This window comes from Canis lupus, chromosome 33, assembly GCF_011100685.1.
Source record: "Canis lupus familiaris isolate Mischka breed German Shepherd chromosome 33, alternate assembly UU_Cfam_GSD_1.0, whole genome shotgun sequence".
In the NCBI taxonomy this organism is placed as follows: domain Eukaryota; kingdom Metazoa; phylum Chordata; class Mammalia; order Carnivora; family Canidae; genus Canis; species Canis lupus.
In genome coordinates this window covers 28,734,944-28,758,643 of record NC_049254.1, presented here as the reverse complement: position 1 = coordinate 28,758,643, position 23,700 = coordinate 28,734,944, and the positions used below count along the sequence as shown (strand labels likewise).

At 48.6% G+C, this 23,700-nt stretch overlaps 1 protein-coding gene across 1 annotated transcript in view; it reads left to right on the top strand.

Annotated features, from left to right (window-relative positions):
* Window positions 1–23,700, top strand: part of HEG1 (heart development protein with EGF like domains 1) — an 89,549-nt gene that overhangs the window by 8,319 nt on the left and 57,530 nt on the right. The window contains exons 2-3 of the mRNA XM_038583066.1: window positions 19,216–19,503; window positions 21,529–21,825. Of these exons, the coding sequence (XP_038438994.1) occupies window positions 19,224–19,503; window positions 21,529–21,825 (577 nt within the window). The 5' untranslated portion in view covers window positions 19,216–19,223. The remainder of the gene's footprint in view (window positions 1–19,215; window positions 19,504–21,528; window positions 21,826–23,700) is intronic.

The following is a 23,700-nucleotide window of genomic DNA, read 5'->3' as shown; positions in this document are numbered from 1 at the left end:
GTAGACGTTTAGCATCTACAATTTGGAAACTGTAGAAAAGTGAAAGCGGCAAAGAAAACCTCGCCTGTATCCCAACTACTAGAAGTGTAGTAAAACATTAGCCATTGTTACATATTCTCATTGATAAGAAATAAAATTATATGTTTCAAAATAGGATACACGGGGCGGGGGGAGGGCGGGGGCTGGCTGGCTCAGTCAGTAAAGCATGTGGCTCTTGATCTCGGGGTGGTTGCATTCGAGCCCCAAATGGGGCACGGAGCCTACTTAAAAAGAATAAGATACACACGGCCCCAAACACACACCGACACATATACAATACGTGTGTGTTTCCACATGATACCCAGAATGGATGCTGTTCCGTTATAGCTTTTAGCCATGTCTTGACTGGATATACAACTGTTTCCAGTTTTTTACTGTCGTTTATATCGCTGTGATGAACTTATTTGTGCATCAGTGGTTTTTTTTTTTTTTTTTTAAGATTTTATTTATTTATTTATTCATGAGAGACTCAGGCAGAGGGAGAAGCAGGCTCCATGCAGGGAGCCCGACGCGGGACTTGATCCCAGGACCCCGGGGTCATGCCCTGGGCCGAAGGCACATGCTAAACCACTGGGCCACTCAGGGATCCCCCTTTTTTTTGTTGTTTTTTTAAGGATTTTATTTATTTACTCATGAGACACAGAGAGAGAGAGAGGCAGAGACACAGGCAGAGGGAGAAGCAGGCTCCATGCAGGGAGCCCGTGTGCATCAGTTTTTTTACTTGTCTCCGATTATTTGCTTTTAGCGTTAATTCCTGGATATGGAAAATTTTGAGATTCCTGACAATACCACCAAATGGTACCAAATTATCTCAGCAGCCTCGTGGGATTGTGTGGATCTCTCCACCTCCTGTGTGTTACCAGGCATCTTGGTTAAAACACAGTCCCTCCTGCCTCTTTTTCATCTAGACCTCCTCTGATAGGACATGCGTGTGTATGTGTGTGTGTGTTGGGTGTGGCCTATCACAGCATCTCTCTACTAACCACATTTCTGGAAGCTTCTGGGACTCCACCTCATCCTCTGGTCTGAGTCAAGTTGAAGAGAGGATGTTTTGGGTGGTGTCTGATGAGCAGGAACATGATGGGAGCTACCGCTGAGGTGGGTTCCTGCAGACCAGGCGGCCAGCTGCCCACCAGTTGTGTCAGGGTGGCTACGTCTGGGCAGGGAGGCCGTCTAGCCAAATGCTGTGGGCAAAGCAGGCAGACAGAAGGGAACATTAGAACATTTTAGAAAGAACTGGAATGCAAAATTTGGGATGGGGCAAGAGAATGCCACAGGGACCTTGTATCTCTCTAAACGAGAGCCATTTCCTTGGCAATGATTAATTGATCTTTTAAATGGTGGCGTAATGGGCAAAATTAGATTTCCATTTTGGGTCTGTAAGAACATTTTGATAATTCTCTAGAATCCTAGACTCTTTGGGTTTGAAGGGACCTTTATAAAGCTTTCTTGGGGCATCTGGGTGGCTTAGTCGATTAAACCCCCCGACTCTTGACTTTGGCTTAGGTCATGATCTCCGGGTCGTGAGATCGAGCCCCGCACGCTGTGCCAGGCGTGGAGCCTGCCTAGGATTCACTCTCTCCCTGTGCCTTTCCCGCCTTTCTTTCTCTCTCTTTCAAGGGGGTGGGGGGGGGGGAAGCTTTTTTTATTCATTAAAAGATAGACTTCCAAAGTAAATTGGAAAAGGGCCTCTCAGTCTTTTGCTTCGTCTACCCTGGTTGATTTCTAGCCACGGTCAGCAAGTTTTACTTTGTGCTCAGAAACTTTTGGTCTCTGTGTTTAGGACATGATGCAAGATTAGAGGTCACCTTAGATTGGGAGATATCTGACAAACCCAGACGCTGCCAACCGAGTGATGTGACTGGCTGCATTTCACAGACTTGGTTACTCCCGGAAAGGTTCTGGCAACCAGTAAAGCAATTTCACAACCAGGATAGTGACAGAGCTACAGTTGGGTGTGAAGATGGTGCTCCAGCAATGTGGGGTGGCCAGAGGTGGAGGCTCTGGAAGGTTCAGGGACAAGTTTTGGCTCTGCGTCTTAGACACGCGGTAACTTGGGGCATATCACTTCTGTTTCTTTCCTTATGAAAGAAGGGGTTGGTCTACCCCAGGCTAAATGCTTTATTTCTAAGGGTGTCGGGTTTATCCCATCAGCACCTCCTGACTCCCCTGATGCTGGCCTGAAGGGTGAGGAGACTCAACACCCGGCTTCTTAGCTCAGGGTCCAGGAGCTGTGGAGCCTGTGAGGGACGGGGAAAGGGCCCCACAGTACACCCGGGAGCCTGCTGGACCTCTCGCTCCTGGAGAGGAGGCACGGGTTACATCCGTCTTCGCCCCTGGCCCAGGGAGCATGTGTCCAGCAGGTGGCCACTCACTGCCCAGGTGGTCCTGCAGCAGCACCTGCACCACCATGTGACCTAGGGCTCCTGTCATAAGATCGCTTAAGAAGCTCAAAAGCCCGTCTCTAAGTCCACAGACGCTGTTAAAAGTAGACGCATTTCTTGGGCTTTGTACTTCGGCTCCGGGGTGCTCGAGCTGCAGGGTGGTACCCCCCTGGCTTCCCGGTCACGCAGCAATGTGTGCGGTGGTGTGGCCGGCGGGCTTTGCGTGCTCAGTTCCCGTGGTCGCGGGGGCCTTGGGGGGTGGCTCGGATCTCACCTGAGTGACGGCAGCCCCCGTATCTCTGCTGGAAAGGGACTGGCCTACTGCAAGCAAGGGGGCGGATGTGACATGTTTGACAGCTTTCTGCTCAACGTCTTAGCTAAGTCGGGAGATGAAGACCAAGGAGGAATACAGGTGACGAGAAGAGGGGGAGGCCGAGGTCAAGCTTACTGGCTGACCCTGGGCCATCCTGGTCCCCATGCACTGAAGCCGCCCCGTTGGAGGATGAAATAGCGGGAACGCAGGAGAGAGACGCCTGGTTGGAATCGGGTAGGATGCTGTTCTCTGTGCAAGGTCATGACCAGCGATTCTCATGAGTTAGGTTGGTGTCGAAAACCTCTCCGTTGTTCCTTCCCTTAGTGGTGGGGGAGGTGGAAACAGCTTCGGTGTGGGCGTGAGTGTCCCTCCTGTAGCCTCCGGGGCCACCCGGACTTTTGTTTGTGCCGAGTGAGACTTTTCCTGGGATCATCTGTCGCCAGGGTGTGGATAAGAGCCCCGCTGGCTTTGCGGTCACACCTGGGGAGGTCCTGGCTTGGGGGGGTCAGGCGCCTCAGTTCACACTTCACCAGAACCGCTTGCAGCCTGTGGGTCCTTGGGAAGGTACTCAGCCTCCCTGTGCTTTCAGTATCTCCTGTGTCAGCGAGCCTATTAGTGGCCCCATTTAGGAAATGCAAGTGTCATGTGTCCTCTGTAAAATACGGACCTTTGTATTGATGACAATCCCCCCTTCATTCACCTCCAGGTTCACTGGATGGGGGACAAGTCCTGAATGCAAAGGACTCAAGTCCACCTTCCAAGGACATTTTTTACTTGACCGCCCTTTTCCCACCCCGGGCCCTGCCAACCTCACTTCTTGGTACGCCTAGAACTTTCTCTCCATCCTTAGCTTCAGATGCAGGGAGGAAAGAACAAGGTTTGAAGACTTGAAGTCCGAAGAACTAAGTGCCACCTAGACAGCCCTCACCTATAATCATCTGAGAAGACCGATTAGTGCTCAGGAAGCATAAGGATTCAATAGAAACAATCTGTGAGGTGTGACTGCAAAATAATAGGCCTTTAAAATCACGGTAGGACCTCTGTGGCCAAAGGGTATCCTCCTTCAGGCCAGAGGTCATTGGCACACTCCTCAAAAAGCATTTGAAGGAGTTGGGAGCCCCTGTATAGTGCCAGTGCCTGGGTCCCAAGCGACTCACTCTGGTGTGTTCTTTGCACTTAAACCTCACCCAGGATCCGAAATGGAGTCCGCTATCTCAGCCTCTGGCCTCCGTCACTAGACTGGGCTTCAAATTTTTGTCTGTTTCCAGAATAATCCAAATCCATTACCAAGGGATGAGCACATGGTCATTATTCAGGAAACTCAAGAATATTCCGCAGGCTCTGTTAAAGATTAGAGGATTTTAGGAAACAGCTTGAGGAGTGACAGCATTGTTGGCCTAAGTGTGGCCTTAATGAGGTCTCTTTGAAGAGGACCATGTTCATGGTTAAGTGGATTCCCGTGGTTGCTTAGGAATTATTTATAGGATAGCCGTGCCTTGTGGTGAGAGTGCTGCTGCGTATAGCCAGGGGCAGAGTTAGGGCCCAGAGATGCCAGGGGCAGCTCAGGAGCCCTGAGGGTCTTAACCCCTTCCCTTCCTAGCTACGTGGCTTGGGGCAGCTGCCGAATGTCCCTGCTCTTACTTGCCCTGTGCTGGAAGTGGGGCCAATGATATCTATCCCGCTTCCTTGCCAAGGCTTTCAAGGAGGAGCAAATGTAATTATGACCATGAAAACGTAGACACGGCGTGTGATTGGAGTCAGAAAACAATGAGCCAACTGTGAGCCGGGCAGGGCACCCACCTCTGAGCCTGTTTTCCCGTCTGCACATGGGGACTAGGCTGCCAGTTTGCCCAGCTCACGTGCCTCCCTAGGGGTGAAATGAAAATCCGTCCCCGTGGACCGGCTGTGTGAGCGTGCGTGTGCTGGGACGGCGGGGAGGCATCGGGCCTGGTGTTACTCCAGGTGAGGCAGGTGGAGGCAGGAGGATGCAGGTGAAATGCATCCACCTGCATCCTGCACCTGGAGCAAGAGGACGCAGGAGGATGAGTAGAAAGTAGGGGAGGGAGAACATTCTAGGAAATCTCACTGGCCTCCGTGCATTCCCCATCCCTGTCCTGCCAGCGGCCTCCTGTCGGGGTGACTAGCGCTTTCATCCCCCCTCCCTCCCGCCCAGTGGGATGTTCTTCCCAGGCCCGGCACCCCTCGCTCTGCTTAGTGAGCTTTTCCCGAGCGCCTCCCAGGAGCCACAGTCTGTCCTCAGAGACCTGGAACCGTGATCGAGTAAGTTCTCACGTCACGGGCTAGAGCGGCCGTCAGGGGAAGGCCTCTTGGAAGCGGCGTTCTCTGAGAAATGAGTCGGATTGTGCCCAAGTGAAAAGGAGGGCATTTAGGTAGGGAGGCCCGCAACGCAGAGGCGGGGAGGGAGGCTGCACGGCTTCGTCACCCGTTTTCTCACCGGGGAGGAGCCCGCAGTTACCTGTCTTCTCTCCACGTACCCCTAGGATGCTTCCGGCCGCCGGCCAAGCACGCACACGTTTGTCAGGCCATCATCTCTCTGTAGCTCTCTGTATTCTTCGTGGCCTTCCCTTTCGTATCCTTCGTCCTTTTTTTATTTCTGGGTTTTTTGTTTTGGTGTGTTTCGTTAGACTTTTTGGGTTGGCCTGTTGGAGTCAGGCCGCCCTGGGCCGGGGTCCCAGTGTATCACTGGCTGCGCAGCCTCGGGCCAGCCACACGGCCTCCCTACCCCCGCCCCCCAGTTTCCTTATCAACGGGACCGGAGTCCTACTGGCACCTGCCTACCTGCTGGGGTTATGGTGGGATCAACTGGGACAGTCCACGTGAAATGCCCAGCAGGGTGCCCAGCGGGGGCTGCTGTTGTCGTCATGCTTGTAATGACCCTACTTTGGTTATTATTTCCCCCTAGTTTTATTTCTTTATCATTTATTTATTTTTAAAGATTTTATTCATTTATTCATGAGAGACAGAGAGAGACGGGGGCAGAGACACAGGCAGAGGGAGAAGCAGGCTCCACGCAGGGAGCCCAACCCGGGACTCGATCCCGGGTCTCCAGGATCGTACCCAGGTGCTAAACCGCTGAGCCACCTAGGGATCCCCTTCCCTTAGTTTTAATCTCTCTCCGTCTCTCTGTAAGTAACTCCTTTCCCCTTTGTGTTATTTCTCTTTCCAGCCCTCTTCCTTTCTTCTCCATCTATTTTATCTCTTTTTCTTAACTAGCTGTGGCATACAACTGAGTTTTTTTTTTTTTGTTTTTTTTTTTTTACAACTGAGTTTTTAAAATATTGGTGATATTTTGCATTGAGTGTCAGGTTTCCCCGATCTGAACTGTAAACGCCTGTTGGTAAACCTGGAATTGATGTCTTTTTTTTTTTTTAATTTTTATTTATTTATGATAGTCACAGAGAGAGAGAGAGAGAGAGGGAGAGATATAGGCAGAGGGAGAAGCAGGCTCCATGCACCAGGAGCCCGATGTGGGATTCGATCCCGGGTCTCCAGGATCGCGCCCTGGGCCAAAGGCAGGCGCCAAACTGCTGCGCCACCCAGGGATCCCTGGAATTGATGTCTTTAAGTGGGTTTTATTTCGGGACCCCGGAGGGCCCCCCATGGGCCAGGCCCGTCCTGCTCCCTTCCCCTTCCCGGCTCAGCAGACCCTTCTGCGCTGCAGCCTTATCCCACACCGTAGACTTTCCCAAATGCTGCTTCTGGGATTTCCTCAGAGCCCTGGGCCCCTCCACACGGGGCTGCAGAACAAATTAATGGCAAGAATCTAGCAAAAAGTCAGGTGGCCACGCACAGTGAGCGCTAAGGCCCAGGGCCGCGTCTCATTTTGTGCTAACCCCCCCTCCCGCCTCCCCCTTCCTCCGCAGAACCAGGATGTTTTTCCTTGCCTTTTTATTGTTTGGCCAAGCTGGCAGGCCTCCTTTGGTGGAGCCGGGCCACCGGGCTTCCTCTCTGGGTGTGAGCGAATGCTAGGGTGACAACACGGGAGACAGGAGACGGCCCGCTTCCCTGTCCACCGCATCCTCACCTCCACGCACCACGGGCCCCCTCCTCCTCAGCCCCTCTGCTGAGTGTTTATTTTTCCAAGGACGAGGAGGGGCAATGAAAAACCGAGACACCAGATAGAGGGCCACCCCCCACCCCCACCCCCACCCCCGCCCCGCACAGAGCCTTTTTGTTTACTTATTTAATTGAATGGGAATCTTCTGACCTGACCTTGGGGCTTTTTCTCAAAGCCTTCTTTTTTTTTTTAAGCCTATAGAATTATTTTTAAAGCAAGGAGCAGGAGGTCACATCAGAGTCCTTGTCTTCCTCTCCTGCCTGGGTTAGGCTGCTTCCCTCCTGAGCACGCCCAGGCCATCTCAGAGGCAATTCTCTTTCTGGAAGCCTGACCCCAAACTCAGGGCCTCCAGGCCAGCTCCGCCCTGGGTCGTGGCTCAGCCCCTCAAGCCTGCCTTTCTCCCCAGAGGATGCTCAGCTAGACAAAAGCCGACTCTCACAGGGAGGGGAGGCTAACGGGCCTCGCAAGTTGTATACTTTTCATTACTGGAGGCTGTTCCTCGGGGATCTGTTCTTGCAAATCAGATCATCGGGTCTCAAGTCGAAACACTTCTTGATGTGAATAGTTTTTCTTAGGGCTGCTCCTTTCAGGGCAAGAACAAGGAAGGAAATGAAACTCCCCGAGAGCCCTGGACAGTCCCCGATTGAGGGCTGCCTTTTGTTTGCACAAACTCATTTGGCTCCTAAACGTCCTCCACCCAGAATCATTACATCCGCAGCAGTGTTTCAAAACACAGCCCAGAGCAGCTGAGCCGAGTGGGCGGCTGCCCTCTGGTGAGGCCGCAGCCACCTTCCCTCCATGCCCCCAGGTTCCTGCCTGCCCCCAAATATCCCACCTGCCAGCCATCCGGCAGGAAATCCCCCTCATTTGTCAGATTCCTGGGGGTGAAGGCAGGGATCTGGGGAGAGTATAGCAGTGGAGGGGACGATGGGATTCTGCTCCCAGCCCTGTACCTTCTTCCAAACTCGCTGGCTACCTTCTCTGCCCGGGTGGGCCGCCTCTCACACGCACCCCAGGGCCGTTGGCACCAGCATCTCCGTGATTTATTCCCACCACTCAGCTCTCTTGGAAGCAATAGGCTGCTTGAGGCAGATTCCACAGTGTCCTCTATGTGCTTGATGCTCAGTAAATACGTATTTTCTTTTTTTAAAAAAAATATTTTATTTATTTATTCATGAGAAACACACAGAGAGAAGCAGAGACACAGGTAGAGGGAGGAGCAGGCTCCTTGCAGGGACCCCGGGATCACGCCCTGGGCCGAAGGCAGATGCTCAACCCCTGAGCCACCCAGGTGTCCCTAAGTGTATATTTGCTTATTGGGATAACGTAGAAGTTACCATTTGAACCATGTTGACGTGTACTAGTTATTGGCATTGAGGACATTCGCAAGTTTGTACTACCACCACCACTAACCCATCTCCAAAACTGTTTTATTATCCCAAGTAGGAACTCAAGCCATGGCTCCCCAGTCCTCCCTCTCCACAGCCCCTGCTCACCTCTATCCCACTTTCCGTCCCCATGACTCTACCCGCTACAAGTACTTCGTGTAAGTGGAATCATATAATAATTGTTCTCCTGCGACTGGCTCGTCTAACCTACCATGAGGTCTTCAGGGTTCACTTATGCAGCAGGTATCAGAATTAACCGCCCTTTTAAGGCCGAGTAGCATCCCGTTGTAGGTAGGCAGGTAGCACATGTTGCTTGTCCCTTCCTCCATCATCGGACGCGTGGGTCGCTTCCACCTTTTGGCTATTGTGAGTGATGCTGCTGTGATCATGGGTGTCCAAACACCGGTTTGATCCCTTTCTTTCAGTTCTTTTGTGCGTGTGCCTTGCAGTGGAATTGCTGGATGATACGGTAATCCTACGTTTAAGTTTCTAAGGAATGGCCAAAGTGTTTTCTGCGGTGGCTGTACCATTTTCTATTCACCAGCAATGTCCGGAGGTTCTGATTTCTCGAAGTTCTCACCAGCACTCACTTCCCTTTTTCTTTCTTTTCCTTGATAGTGGCTGTCCTCGTGAGTATGAAAGGAAACTCTTTTTTTTTTTTTTTTGAATTTACAAATGCCACTCATTTCTGGCTGTAGTGTGGACTTGGAACTGTTGCTGTCATCTGAGGTCAGACTAGTTGGCTGCTATGATCCCAAAGGGCTGGGGTCACTTTTGGAGAGGGATGGAGCACCAGAGTCAACCCAGGCGATTTCCCAACTTTAGCCAGAATGGATGATGCAAAGCACTGTGGATGCTAGCTAGTGAGGCAGGCTGCATGCCATAAATTCCTTTGGGAAGGGTTGGCTGAGCTTCCCTCTTCTCCGTCCTCATCGGCTTCATTTGGGTGTGGTTGACTAGCAGGGACCCCAGAAAGAACGCGCTGGGCTCTGGTCTACACCCTGCCACTTAGTTCTGGGTTTTCTGGGCAGGTGACCTCAGTCCTGAGGCTGAGCTTTCTCTTCCTACAGCGAGGAGAACAATTCCTACCTTGCCTGCCACTCAGAATGTCCGGATCTAATGGGATCCTTTATCCCCCTGAAATCATCCTGTAAAAGCAGTGCTTCGCGGATGGTAGACACGCGGGATTTCTTAATTCGATCTCTGAGAATAGGGGCAAAATTCCATTCTCCCCGGTGGACAGCGTCCCGCTCCTTTCGTGGTTTACAGACTTCTGCGATACCAAAAGGAGAGTTAAAAAGGGAGCTTTTAATTTCAGTTCAATTCCTGTGTAAGCAGTTGAGTCCATGGAGTCTCTTTTCAAGTCATGAAGAAGGACACGGTCACTGGGCTAAGAACCCATGCTGTCCCATCCAGCCGTGTGGCTAGGAGGCCCCCAGCTCTCCTGAGTGTTCCCCAAGCTGAGGGATCCCAGGAAAGCTCCATGGGGGAGCCAAAAACAGGAATTTGCAACTGGGGGGTCAGTGTCTTACTGTTTCAGAGCTTTCCCTCATGAGCCTTAACCCCTAGCAATCTGAGCCTCCTCCTCTGTCTGCCAGGCGACACTCCGGAAAGTCCTGGGGACTTTTTTTTTTTTTAAGATTTTATTTATTTATTCATGAGAGAGACAGAGAGAGAAGCAGAGACACAGGCAGAGGGAGAAGCAGGCTCCATGCAGGGAGCCCGATGTGGGACTCGATCCCGGGACCCCAGGATCAGGCCCTGGGCTGAAGGCGGCGCTAAACCGCTGAGCCACCCAGGCTGCCCCAGTCCTGGGGACTTTGATCCCTTGTCTTTGTGCAGGCCGAGTCGTGCCTCTCCGCTGTGCCCCAGCACTCCTCACCTTCCTGGCTCTACCCCTAACCCATCCTATCCTTCTCTGGGCCTCTGTGCCTCCTTCACTGACCCCTCTTCTCCCTCTGATTCAAGATCCCCCTAAGGGAGTCCTTGGCCTCACTTTCCCTTCCTACCCCATCTGCTCATCCTCCCTCCTCATTGCTAGTCCCAAATTTTTAAATGCCTGTGAGATATTTCCACTTGGAAGTTACAGCGTCCCCCCGCCCAGCTTCATATTTTGAAAACAGGCTTTTCTTGTCCCTCAGACTCATTCTCCATCCTGTCTCCACTCTTTCTTTATCATCATTCTTCACATTAGCCGTGAAATGATCTCTGAGAAGCTGACCCCGGGGTCCTTTTGCTCAGTGTTTCTGCTGGTGAGTGCAGCTGTCCCCAAACCAAGAAGCCCGTGTGACCCACACTCCGTCGCTCCTCATAGGGAGGAGCAAGTCCCTGCAGATGGGCTCGAGGCAGGAATTTGAAGACCAGGGGGACACTGCTCAGCGACCAGTGCCTTACAGCCCTGTGTCACGGAAGAAGCTGGGTCCAGCCTGTGCCTGCCGTCCAGTGCGTGACCTCGAACAGCCACTTAATCTTTCCGCCCCTCAGCGTTCCCGGGCGCAGTGGTACCCACTTGACCAGCTGTCATTCTCATTAAATGAGATAAATGCCTGTGAAAACACTTAGCACGTGGTAAGCACTGAATAGATGTTTGTGAAATCTGAATCACAACGAAGGGAAATGAAAATAAGGGGAAGCTGCTTTCACTCTGCGATCGGGGCCTGCAGGGGCCTGCAGGAGCAGCCGTGGGGCTGTGTGGGGGCGGGCTGGGCCCTCTGGGAGGAAATGGCCTCTTTGGATGACACAGCCTCCGCCTGTACACACCCACTCCGCCTCAGAAACCATGCAAGTCGAAAACCCCCAAATCACGGAGTGGGTGGTGAGAAGTTGACTCTGTAGCAGCTGCTAATTAGGAAATCCTACTCCTGGGCTCCGCTAGCATCCCTGATGTTGGTTCACAAACAGATGTTTTGGAACATTAAGGCACCGCAGAAGTGCAAGTTGTCAACTTGGGGGGAAAAAAAAACCCTAGTCAAAGCAATGAAAGTGTCTCGTTCATTTAATAGCCGTTCATAGTACAAGGGAACGAGATGGCCTGACACAGGGGGCTGAGTGCAGGGGGAAGGGTGGTATGTCCAGCTCTGAAGATACCCGGGAGGTTGGGACCTCTAAACTCCACTATGAGGCTGGTTGGCGTGGCTCGGTTGCTGTGGCACGTGGGTGGGGTGTGAGCCATCGCCTCTGACCATCTGGGGACAAGGAGGAGTGAGATGAGAGGGCCAGCCGGCGCTGAGCTGCAGGGTGCCCCCTCCCACCTCAGAGGCTGCCCCTGAGTGCCTGGCAGGGCACGGTCCCTTCTCCTCACTTCCCCTCTGGCCCAAACTCCAAGCCTGAGGCCTCCCTTCTTTCCATTTCTCTAATCCACTAAGCATCAGAGCAGGATCCTGGTTGTGGTAGGTAACCCCACATGGGGCAGGTCCCTGCTGAGCCCTGTCCCCTTTGCTCTGAATGTCTCTCCCGCTCAGGGTTTACACAAAATTCAATCACAGTAGCCCTCAACAACTCAGGGCTTCTCAAAGGACTCATCCTTGGACCTCAGTAAATATTTTAGCATTTGACCCATTGATCTCCCCAAACTACAGCGTGGAATTACATGAAGCACTTGTACGTCCACGATCAAAAGAGACCTCGTGTGGCAAAGCAGGTGGCCCAGCATGCTGCAGGGTTTGTTCATCCCTTTCTGAAGAAGAGTTCACAGGCGATAAGAGAAGTGGAGGGACCTCCAGAGTTACCCAGGGGCAGCAGGATCCTGTTCTAGAACCCTATGGGCCAGTGATACCAAGGGCTTGTCATGCCAGAGGTGGGCCCGGCTCTAACCCTGTGCCCCCCGCCCGGGTGTTCCCTGCACTCGCTAGGAGAGCATCACAGAGCAAAGCCAGACTGAGGCCCCCGCGGCCCCAGCAGCCATTCAGCCCACTCCGAGCTTCCAGGAGGGTTTTCACCTTTGCTGCCTCCTAGGCTGCCCAGAGAAGGATTGGGAGACTGAGAAGGGATCGGTTAGCAGCCCCTGCCAAGGTCATCTCCAAATCTGTGTGTTCAAACTTGATAGACCTAGGTCCCCTGAGTGGCAGTGATGGATGTAGCACTCACTACATACCAGATACTCTTGAAGCTCTCACGTGTGTGTGTACCCTGTCGCAGTCCAGGGAGGCAGGTGCTGTCCCTGCCCCCATTAACAGAGGAAGCAGCCAAGGCACAGAGAAAGAATGTGTCTTGCCTGAGGTCACAGGGCATGTACATGGTATAACCGGAAGTCTAGCACAGACAGCCTGACTTTAACCACAGCCAGTGCTTCTCCTGTGAAGCACTGGGTTTCTAGATCCAAGCAGGGGGCAGGAAGCGGGCTCTTTTCCTGTTAGACCACAGGACCTTCATGCGGAGAGCACAGATTCACAAGGTATGGGTGAAGTGACCAACTTTGTCATGTTGCCTCATACGTTCGTTGGGGAAAAAAGGGAGAGCTCCTCCGATGACGAGGGTCACTAAAGGTAGGAGTGTCTCCTCCATCCAGGTGGCTGTGGCATCTGCAGCTCACACATCGCCAAAGGTCAACAGGGCCCTCATTTGGGGAGGAGGGTGGAGGTGGCATTGCAAGCCCACAAGTCGCTAAGGTCAACAGGGCCCAGCAGTGACCTGCTGGGCGGAGAGATGGTCGTCGCCACCTCCCTTTGGTCAGGCCACCAGCTGTGGCCGCCGCAGGTGCTGAGTGGTTAGGAACCCTGAGGCTGGGTGGTTCAGATGCAGGTAAACTCATCAGCCCTTCAGCTGGGTAGTCAGTGCCACTCACATCCTTGTTGCAGAAATGGCTGTATTCTGAGCAAGTTGCATGAGCCAAGCCTACAGGCTTTACCTGCCTTAGGGAGCGGGTCTGGGCACCAAAGAAAGCCTGTTATAAGGTGGCTTGCAGACCTGGAGACCTTTTACCAAGACACCAGCGTTATTTGTTGTTCTTTTTCTTAGGAGATGCATTTTTTTTAAACATATACTCTTGATAACATAAGGTCATATGGTGTATGCCATTTTTAAATTTGTGTTTTCACTTAATAGTACAGGGTGAGCGTAGTGCGTATATCTAGAACTGTATCAGTAATAGATTTTGATCATCCCTTTAAAATTTTGTTGTCTCATAATTAAGTTAACCAACTTCCTATTGCAGAAATTCAGGTTGTTTCCAATTTTCATGATTATAAACAGTGCTGTGGTAAACTTCCCTGTGCCTGAAACTTTACGCACATCCTTAATAATTTCCTTGCAATTAATTTCCAGAAATGGAATTCCTGGGTAGAAATATATGCCTGTTTTTAAGGCTTTTGCAGTGACTTGCTAAATGTCTCACCAGGGAGAATGTGCCAGTTGCATTCTTACCAATGTTGTGTGCAAGTGCCTGTCTTCTATGCCCGCAATGACACGGCGTCTTATCATTTATTGAGTCTTTGCCAGTGTGATAGGCAAAAATAAATATATACAAACATTTTTTAAGTCTTTTCTAGTTTGGATTTGTATTTTCTTTCTTTCCAACAATATTCTCGTGTATTCACTCTCCAGTTACACATTTTCTTTTGTGAATCATGTATTCACGTTCTTTGTCTGTAAGACGTACATCTTAGGAATTTGAAAAACTTCTTCATGTACTAAGAATGCTAAACTTTTACCATGCACTGCAGACCTTTACCCCGGTTTGTTATATAACTTCCTTAAATTTAAATGTTTACTTTTAATCAAATTCATACACAGCTTGAAGATCAGATACGTTTTATAAGGCTGTTATAAAAACCCTGACCACCCCTACCATCATCATTTGCCGCTTCCCAGAATCAACCACTTTCAACCCTTGTAACAGGTTATTTTAGTAATCATGTCCAGACCTCAAAGCTTATGTTGCTATTTACTGAGTCTTTGTTTTGGTTTTAGACAATATTTATTAGTTTCTCTCAATGGAAATTTCCTATTATTCAAAGCTCTACAAGTTGGAAGTGATACACCCTCTTTCTATTCTTTGGGGTCAGTTTGAGGAATGTGAAAATGGATTTTGACACAATTGAAAGTCACCCTTCAACATTACATGGTTCTTATTATCCCCTCCTGACTTATGTGCTATTGTTCTCCAGGATTTGTTCTACCTTGTTTTATTCATCCTACAGATGAGAAATTATTTTATAAATTTAGTGTTGCCCTAGATTTATGTACATATTTACCGTTTTCTTTGCTCATTATATCTTCTTGCCCCTTCTGGCCTTCATCTGGCATTGTTTTCCTTCTACTTGAAATAAATTCTCCATAATTTCCTTTAGTGGAGGTGGTTGATAAACTGAAGTTTGACTAAAAATGTTTCTATTTTGATAGATAGTCTCAAAATATTTTTCAAAGATGGTTTTACTCCATTTATAATTCTTGTTTTTCCTCTCTGCACACTGAAAATATTTATCCACTGTCTTTTGGCTTCCATTGTTGCTGTTGAGAAATCAGCTGTTAGTCTCCTTGTCTTCTGTAGATGATTTGTCATTTTCCCCCCTCAATTTTTTTTCTTTTTAAGTGGGCCCCATGTCTAGCATGGAGCCCAATAAGGGACCTGAACTCACAACCCTGAGATTGAGAGTCGGAGGCTTAACCAACTAAGCCACCTGGGCACCCCTCCCCCCTGGTTGTTATAGGTATTTTGGACTTTCTCACTCTATCTTCTTTGTCTCTTCATCTCTTTTTCATATTTTCTATCTTTTCATATCATCTGGGCATTCCCTCATCATCTGTCTTGTAATCATTACTTCTTTTTTCAATCATATCTAATCTGTTGAGTTTCCTAATTTCATTTACTATAATTTATTCATTTCTAGAATTTTCATTTAGGGTTCTTTCATATCTTTTGGTCTTTACTTATAGTCTCCCTTTTTCTAATTTTCAGTTCCTTAACTTCTTTTCATGTAGTTTTATGGACTTACATCCTTTGACTGATAATTCCAGTATTTGAAGTCTTTGCTTATCTATATTTCTGACTTTTGCCCACTGATACCCTTTTTCCTTATATATGTTGTGCCTTTTGATGGTGATCTCTTATTCCTTGGAATTGTATCAATAAATGATAAAATTAGATTGAAGGTATATTCATTTAGAGAACATTTATATTTATTTCTGCCAAGTAGGAGGCATTATATATCAGAACCAGTTTTCCTTTCCATTAACGGGGTATGTGTGTGTGTATTTGAGATGTAATTTACATACCGTAAAATTCACCCTTTAAGGTATATGATTTAGTGGTTTTAGTGTATTACAAAGTTCAGGACCTATTTTAAAATATATCCGTGGTTTGAGGTTTAGACCACACTGGTATGTGAATTCATGCTGCACACCCATATGAGGGCTGCCTTTATGGTTACAAATTCTTGAGTGAGATTTATTTTCCTTTACCCAAAATCAAGATCAAAAGCCACTTTTCCCTGCTGTCCCATTCTGCAGGGCAGATTTTTTTTGTCCTATGTGCTTTATAGATATGGTATAGCCCTGGTCTCAACTTGATACAGGAGTCTCCTCTCAGACTCCTTCCTTAAGAGTCTCCTATCCCCTCTGTCCTCATGGTCATCAGAACAGAAGTTCAAGGTCACAGAAATTGAGCAGGTGCCCCAGGGCAACTACAGCTCTAGAACTAGCTTACTTCTCTAAATTCCAGCTCTTGGTCCATGTTTGGTCTTAGAAGACTTGGTTCTTTCCTTGCCAACTCAGCAATGCTTTTAGAAAGATTTTTTAAAAATTACTTTATTTAGCGTATTTAGTGTGTAGTGGCAGGGTTATCTGGGACAGGGCAAGACTATGGTCTGCCTTTTTGTCTTGTTTATGGTGTGCATTTTTTTTTCTTTCTTCCATCTTTGGCCAAACCTCCAGGGAGACCGCATGGTTCAGTGCTAGCCATGTCTTGTCTTTATGCGACCCTTCTGTGCCTTTTGAAGGCTGTAGTGGAATTCCTTGAGCTGACTGAGGACGTTCCCAGTTCCTTGAAGATGGGCATGCTGCTGCTTCCCCAAAGACATAGCCATATGAACCTTAGAGGCTCAGCAGTAGGCAAGTCCCACATTCTGAGTGAGATCTCATGGCCTACCAGCTTCAGGGTGTGGGTTTGAGTCCTTTCCACCTCCGCACAATCACTTTTTTCCTAAAGACTAATTTCTCTCCTTGTGGCCCAAGGAGAGAGAAAGCATCCTCAAACTCTTTTCCCTTCTCTCTGGTGTCCGGTTTGCCTTGCAGTTCAAATAGGAAGAACAATGGGAATATGCTGTGTGGGTGGGTCTCTGGTCTCTGTAACCCCCGAAATCTCAAGTTGAACTCACCGACTTGGTAGCTGCCCCTCAAAACACCCATCCATATCCCATTTCCAGCTGAACGTGGCCCTTGCCTGTCTGGGGCTGGGCCCCAGTGGAGCTCAGATGCCGGGCAACTTCCCTCCCCCTTCAGGAAGTTTCTCTTAATTATCACTTACAGGAAACAGATTAGGAAGCATGAAATCTGCAATTCTCAAGGGATTTGGAGAGAAAGGGGTTCCCTTAGGAAAGTTTGTCAGAATCTCTTATGGAGGATTTTAAAATCACCTCCCCTCTACCTGGCAACCCCAATAAGTGAGCCACACTGCTGGTGGAGGTGGACCTGAGAACCATTGACCTAGAACTGCGTTACCAGTATTGTAGCCAGTAGCTAGCTACATGTGGTTGTTCTGCTCTTGAAGTATAGCTAGCATAGTACTCTGGATTGTACAGGTGTAATACCAAAAAAAAAAAAAAAAAAAAAGCAAAGTATCTCAATTTTTATATCAATTACATATTGAAATACTACCATTTTGAATATGTCAGAGTATGTAAAATACGTATTAAAATTAATTTCATCTGTTACTTTTAAAAATAAAGTTACATATGTGGCTTGCATTTGTGTCTTACTTTATATATCTCTTAGGCAGTGCTGATCTAGAAGATAGCTTGTTCCTTTTGGGAAAGTGTGTGTGTGTGTGTGTGTGTGTGTGTGTATGTGTGTGTGATATTTTGAGCCAAACCGTAGGTTCTGCCTACAGCCTCTACTGGTCAGATGGTTGGCCATCCTTGCCTGACTCATACCGATAGAAGTGACTTCATTCATTCCCCCAGAGGTTTCTCAACAGTGCCTGATTCTAGGCAGAAAGGAAAATATCATTCCCAAATGAGGAAAATAAAAGTAGGTTTTTAGAGGAGCCATGCAATCAGCAATAACTTTAAATGGTCCTTGTCCTCATTGCTTTCTCCAGAAACTCATTAAACTCCGTGCCCTCCAATTAGCACACGTATTTCATATCATCTCCATATTAGTTTGGATATCCAGGGAAACAGCTCTTAGAATGTTCTCTTGGTGTGATCTTCAGGAGGCGGCACCCTGGCAGTGGCAGGTTCGGGCTTCCAAGCCGTTTCTGGGTCGTGTTCCGACGTCGTCAGAATAGCAAGGCAGCCTTCTTGGGTCGGACTTGGGCATCCCACCTACCTGCTCTGACTCTCAGCCTCCTGCCTTGACAAATGACACTTGACACCACATGTGATGACCTCTGTGCCCAGTTTCCCCCCAACTTTCATGCGATCCTGACGTTTTTGACTAATGCCCTCTTTGCCCCACTTTGGGCAATATGGCAGAAACTGATCGTTGCAATATATTTTCTGACTACTCTGCACCCATCCCTAATTTATAAATGTCAAAAAACTGTCCATGCGAATAAGCAACCTTTCCTCAGCACCCCTGCCCTGGAGATGAGGGGGGCCCCAGAGGATTTGCTACAATGCACCTTGTGCAGTGCGCCAGATGCTGCGAGAGCTCAGGGACCTGGGTGGGGAGCAGGCTGCCTGGGGTCTTGGGCATGGCCCCCTGCAAAGTGGGGAGGATGAGAGGATCTACCTGGATGTTGAACAAATGAGGGCATGTCGAGAGCTTACATCTGTGTTCGGCACGCACACGCATTCATGATTGCTGTTCTTTTTTTTTTTTTTTTAACAAAATGAGATCATACTTGAAATTCCATTTTGAAACCTGTTGTTTTGGGCAGCCTGGGTGGTTCAGTGGTTAGTGCCGCCTTCAGCCCAGGGCCTGATCTTGGGGTCCCGGGATCGAGTCCCACATCAGGCTCCCTGCATAGGGCCTGCTTCTCCCTCTATATCTCTGCCTCTCTCTCTCTCTCTCTCTCTCTCTCTCTCTCATTCTGTGTCTCTCATGAATAAATAAATAAAATCTTAAAAAAAAGAAACCTGTTGTTTTAATTCAATATTTGTATAATATCTTTCTGTATTTTATGTTACCACATCATTTTAATACCTCAAAGCATCCTTTCATGCAGACATACTGCAACTGGTTTAATTGATCTCCTGCTATAGATTTTCAGTTTTGTTTCTTCCTTCCTTCCTTTCTTTTGTGCTATTATAAACAATGACATCATGAATATCAGTGCAGCTGAAATTTTTGTCCACATTCTTGAGTATTTAGCATGAATTCAAAGGAAACGAAATCATCAAACCTATTTATATTACTAAGGCTTTGGTCATATTACCAAATCGTCCACAGGTTTTTTTTTCCAGAATTATGCATGTCCCAGCCCCCATTCCCTGCCTGCAAGAGTAGGTGTCAGGATGGAGAGCTGCCAGCTTTTACCCTCCTACCACCCAGAAGATGCAATTCACCACCTCAGTGCTTGGAAGTGCTCCCTTCCCTGTGCTCACACCTGACCTGCATCCCTGCCCCCATCCCGCTCCGGGCCTGGTGCTCTCCCCCAAGTCCCGCATTGGTCTCTTTCTAGCGGTTTTTATCATTATTCCACTTACTGTAAAATTCCATCCTATGTAGTATTGGTACTTCATAATTTCTCCCCCCGGATTGTCAGAATAATCACCATGGGGAAAAAAAGAAAGGTGAAATTATTCTAGCTGAATCCAATTCTTCACTGATCTATCCGCTCATGGCTTTTCTGAGGGTTTCCTCCTCTTTCAGAAGCCAGCGAGCTCTCACTGGTCCATGTCCTTATTGTTTCAGGTGCTGAAATGAACAGTTGGCCAGAAAGTAACACTGAACCACACGTAGAAAACGGCACCTTTGATCAGAATCAAGTGGACTTTTCAACAGTGGTTTCCAAGGAGGGTGTGATGACTCAGACCTCCAGAAAGAGCCACACTTCTTCAAATGCTCCAGAAAACCTCACTCCACAAACAGAAGCGGCAGATGCTAGAGGAAGAAACGACACTTCCAGGAAAACAAATTTCACTGTTTCCCCTGTTGGGCCTGACGTAGCAACAGCTCTGACTTCCCAGAGTATCACCACGGGTGAGTTTGAGCCAGTGATGTTCTTTGCATGTATGTCCCACCCTGGAAAACAAAGTTTCTGCATCTCCCTCTTCCCCATCCTGAGCCCCAGTGTCCATCCGAGGGTCCTGGGCTGTGGATCAGACCTGTGGCTTAGGCTCTGTCTATGGCATGCTGTGATTAAGTGAGTTAGCAGCATAGACTAGGCGAGGGTCAGATCCCAGACCTAGAGGCTTGGGATTCCGTGGCCAGAGTGAATCCAAACGACCTCAGTAATTGTGCCACACGCTACAGTCTCAGAGGAACCAGGTCTGGTCTGGTGGGCAACACGGCCGCGTTTGTGTTCACGTAGCTCAAATGGTGGCTCCTGCTTCAATCTGCACAGCTCAGTGGCTTGGCTTTTTTTTTTTTTTTAAGATTTTATTTATTTGAGAGAGAGAGAGAGCACGAGTGGAGGAAGTGGAGGAAGTGGCAGAGGGAGAAGCAGACTCCTCGCTGAGCAGGGAGCCCTACATGGGGCTCGATTTCAGGACCCTGGGATCGTGACCTGAGCCGAAGGCAGATATTTAACTGACTGAGCCACCCGGGCGCCCCAGCTTGGCATTTCAGCAAAGGGTTTCAAGAAGGGGCTGGGGCTGGATGTGTAAGATTTGACTGAGGAAGGGCAGACAAAACTGGCACAATTAGGCACCTACTGCATGCCAACATCTCTGTTCTCTCAATTCTCACAGCAAGCCAATGGGGTCACACTATCTTCATTTTAGGATTTTGGAAACTGAAGGTAGGGAAGTTCATTAAATTGAGATGTATAGGTCAAACAGCTAAATAGGTTTTATTTTTATTTATTTATTTTTAAGAGTTATTTATTTATTCAGATTGAGAGAGAGAGAGGCAGAGACACAGGCAGAGGGAGAAGCAGGCTCCATGCACGGAGCCTGGTGTGGGACTCGATCCTGGGTCTCCAGGATCACACCCCGGGCTGCAGGTGGCACTAAACCGCTGAGCCACTGGGGCTGCCCTAAATAGGTTTTAGAGTTGGGATTTGACCCTGCCTGCCTGTGCATCCGAACAAGGTGGGAGGGATAGCTAAGGAGTGGGATGCACCGACCATGTGAGGGAAGAAGAGAAGCTTGGTCTCTTTGTGGGGTGGGAAGGCCAGCAGCTTCCCACATGGAGAGTGCAAGTCCCACGTGGAGGAGAGGACAGTTGTGTGGGTGGGATTAGAGGCAGTCATGGAGACCTTTGAAAACCAGGCAGTTTAGATTTGGTGTGGTAGGGAGGGTCACTAAAGGGTTTTGAACAAGGCAATGACATGATTAAAGTGAATTTGGAGGGGGATTCAGCTGACAGGCAGGTCTAGGATGGGGCAGACGGAACCTGGAGTCAAGAGGACCACCCAGGCAGATGCTGGGCACTAAGATCCATGGCCCAGTGGCCTGAGGGGCAGAGAGGAGGGGATTGGTAAAGACTGTTCACAAAGGAAAATCGATATGACTTGGTAATAGTCTAAAAGTAGGCCATCAACGATGAAGCCATCAAAGATGACCCCGTGGTCTCGCAGGCTAGTTCTAGGAGGTCGGGATGGGGCACTCGGTTCTATAAAGAGTACCAATGACAGTATTTGATGTTCCATTCATGAGTGATGGACATAGAGCTTAGAACTGCCCATGATGACACCCAGGTGTGTCGGTCATGCGGATATTGGAAATTTTGTTGAGGTTGAATTCAAGTAAATTCTGAGACTAGCTTTGTGGAATGTGAGTGATGAGTCATGGTGATCAGAATCGCATCTTTGATTCCATATCATCTGACGCTTAGCTTCATTGTGCCCCTTTTATAACAACTCTGCCACAAAATGCAGTCTTTGTGAGATCTGAAAACAGGCTTTGTCTTGGTTTGTGGTCTCTCGTTCAGGAGTGAATTTTTCATAGAATGAATAGTGACTCCTCATGTCTCCTCACAGAGGTCAGAGGTGAGCCCACTACACATTATTCAGGCATTTGGAAGTCTGCTGGTGGAATTGTAATTGTTGCCATCTGCTTTCAGCTTTGGGAATGCTTCACTTGCCATCCAGCTCAGGGTCCGAAGGAAGAACTGCCCCTTCTCACACGGAGAGCACAACATCCCGGGGTTCCCTGGCGAGACGAAAGGGGCTCCCAGACGAAGTGACTGTGCACACCCAAGTGGCTGCCACTTGGGTCTTAGGCCAGTTCCCTCTTCCTGCTTTGGAGACTGGAGAAGAGACCACACTCTCCAGGAAGAGGAACACCTCAGGACTGGCGCTCTCCTGGCCACATTTCTCCAGGACACCAGCTTACTCCTCTCCCTTGGAGCCCTCCTCGGGTAAGTGCTCCTACGACGTCATCCAGAATAGAAGTAGTAGATGCCTACAGACCACCAGTAACATCCCTGTCACCAGCGCTGAGGGGAGAAGGCACTAGAGACAAATGTAAAGTATTTGGGGGAAAATGTGTGATCTGCACAACGTATATTCATACTAAAGTCCATCTTTAAAAGGGGTTTTCTTTAACTGCATAAGGAGGAACTTAAGAGTTGGGCTGGTGGCTGCTCTAAGTCCTTGTGTCCACTAACCCCTGCTGGTCCCCTCTTACCCCACGTACACTGAGTGCTGTTGGTGAGTCTCCTTGCATAAGAGGCCATGCTCTGGGGTGAGTGAAATGGAGAGCATGTGTCATTTGATTAGGACATAGGTTTGTGTTTTTTCATCATTGCAAAATTGTTTCTTGCCATGGTGAAGATAACATAGATACACATTTTTCTATGCATTGTTTAAAAAAAAACAAAAACCAAACACCCCACAGTGCTGGTGTTTGCAAGGCAGCAGCAGTGGAGGGCTCGCCTCTCTGCCTCTTTGGCTCCTAGTCATCAGCTAAGGCCCCTACACAGGCATTCCGTTCCAACAAGCCTGTTCTCAGCCCTCTGAGCCTCTGTCTACCCCACCACACTAGGTTATCCAACACCTGACTACCCAGAGGGACTGTGATCCTCTCAGGGACACAAACTGTGTCCATCCCTCTCCCAGGTTCCCTGCCATCCCAGAACCAGGTGCGGTTGGTAAGTGATGGGGATTAGCATGTGCTCCAGTATCAGAGAGCTCCACCAGCCACGGGCCAAAGAAAATGCTGGAAACTCTGCCCGCTTTTTCTCTTCCCTGAGGTTTTTATTCAGAGTCCGTGCATGCTGTGTGTGTTTTCATCCACGTGCCTGAAGAAGCAGGACAGAGAGGTCTGGAAATATTCTTGGAATTAGAGGTTAGGTTGCTTCCGAAATTGCCATTTCAAAATTTTGAGAGGTCAGAGGTTCTCAGAGATACTTTGCAAGACTAGGGGTTTGGGTTTAGGTCACCAATGCAAACACTGAATCTGGAGGTCCTTTCCATAATGCCTATTTAAAACAGCCCATTCCTCCTTTAAATACTCTGTATATAGTATCTGCTGACTACTGGGTATGTATATAATTTGTGATTCATGTTTTAAGAGGTTTCCTTTTAAGATCATTCTTAAACATTGGTTAGATTGGACCAAAGCTATGAGCCTTTTTAGTTTCAAAGGTCTGTGTTCAGTGATTTACAACTGACTTTACTAAATGGTAGAAAGGAAGCATTTTCTAGGAAGCTACACTTTGATTCTGGTCAAGGTCATTTAATATTTATAACTTAAACTCAACCCACTACTGTGGCTTATACTTTGAAAATCAGCCTATGTTTCCAACTTTACTGGGCTTGACTCTGTTGTCACCTAGGTTTTTCCACATTTAAAAAATCAGTTGGCCTTCAGGTTCCTTTTAGAACCTTATACTTTTAGGGGTGCCTGGCTCTCACAGTGGGTGGAGCATGCGACTCTTGATCTGAGGGTCATAAGTTCAAACCCCACGTTGGGTGTAGAGACTACTGAAGAATAAAATCTTAAAAACAAACAAACAAACAAACAAAAAAACCAAAACAAACAAACAAAAAAACCCTTATACTTCTAGTTCTGGGAAGAGTTCTGCTGTATCTTTCGACTCCTTGAGTCTTTCACCGAGCATTTCTCTTCCTTTTTGCTGAAGTGGGAATTCTGCGCTAGGTAGAGGCCCACCTCCCTCATCTGAGGCCTGGCTAGCCAGGAGCTCCCTGCTTCCAAAAACTAGGTGCTAGGGCTCTAGGTCCTGTTAAATGACCCATTTGGGTCTAGCGGGCCAGCCTACCCCTCCCTGCGG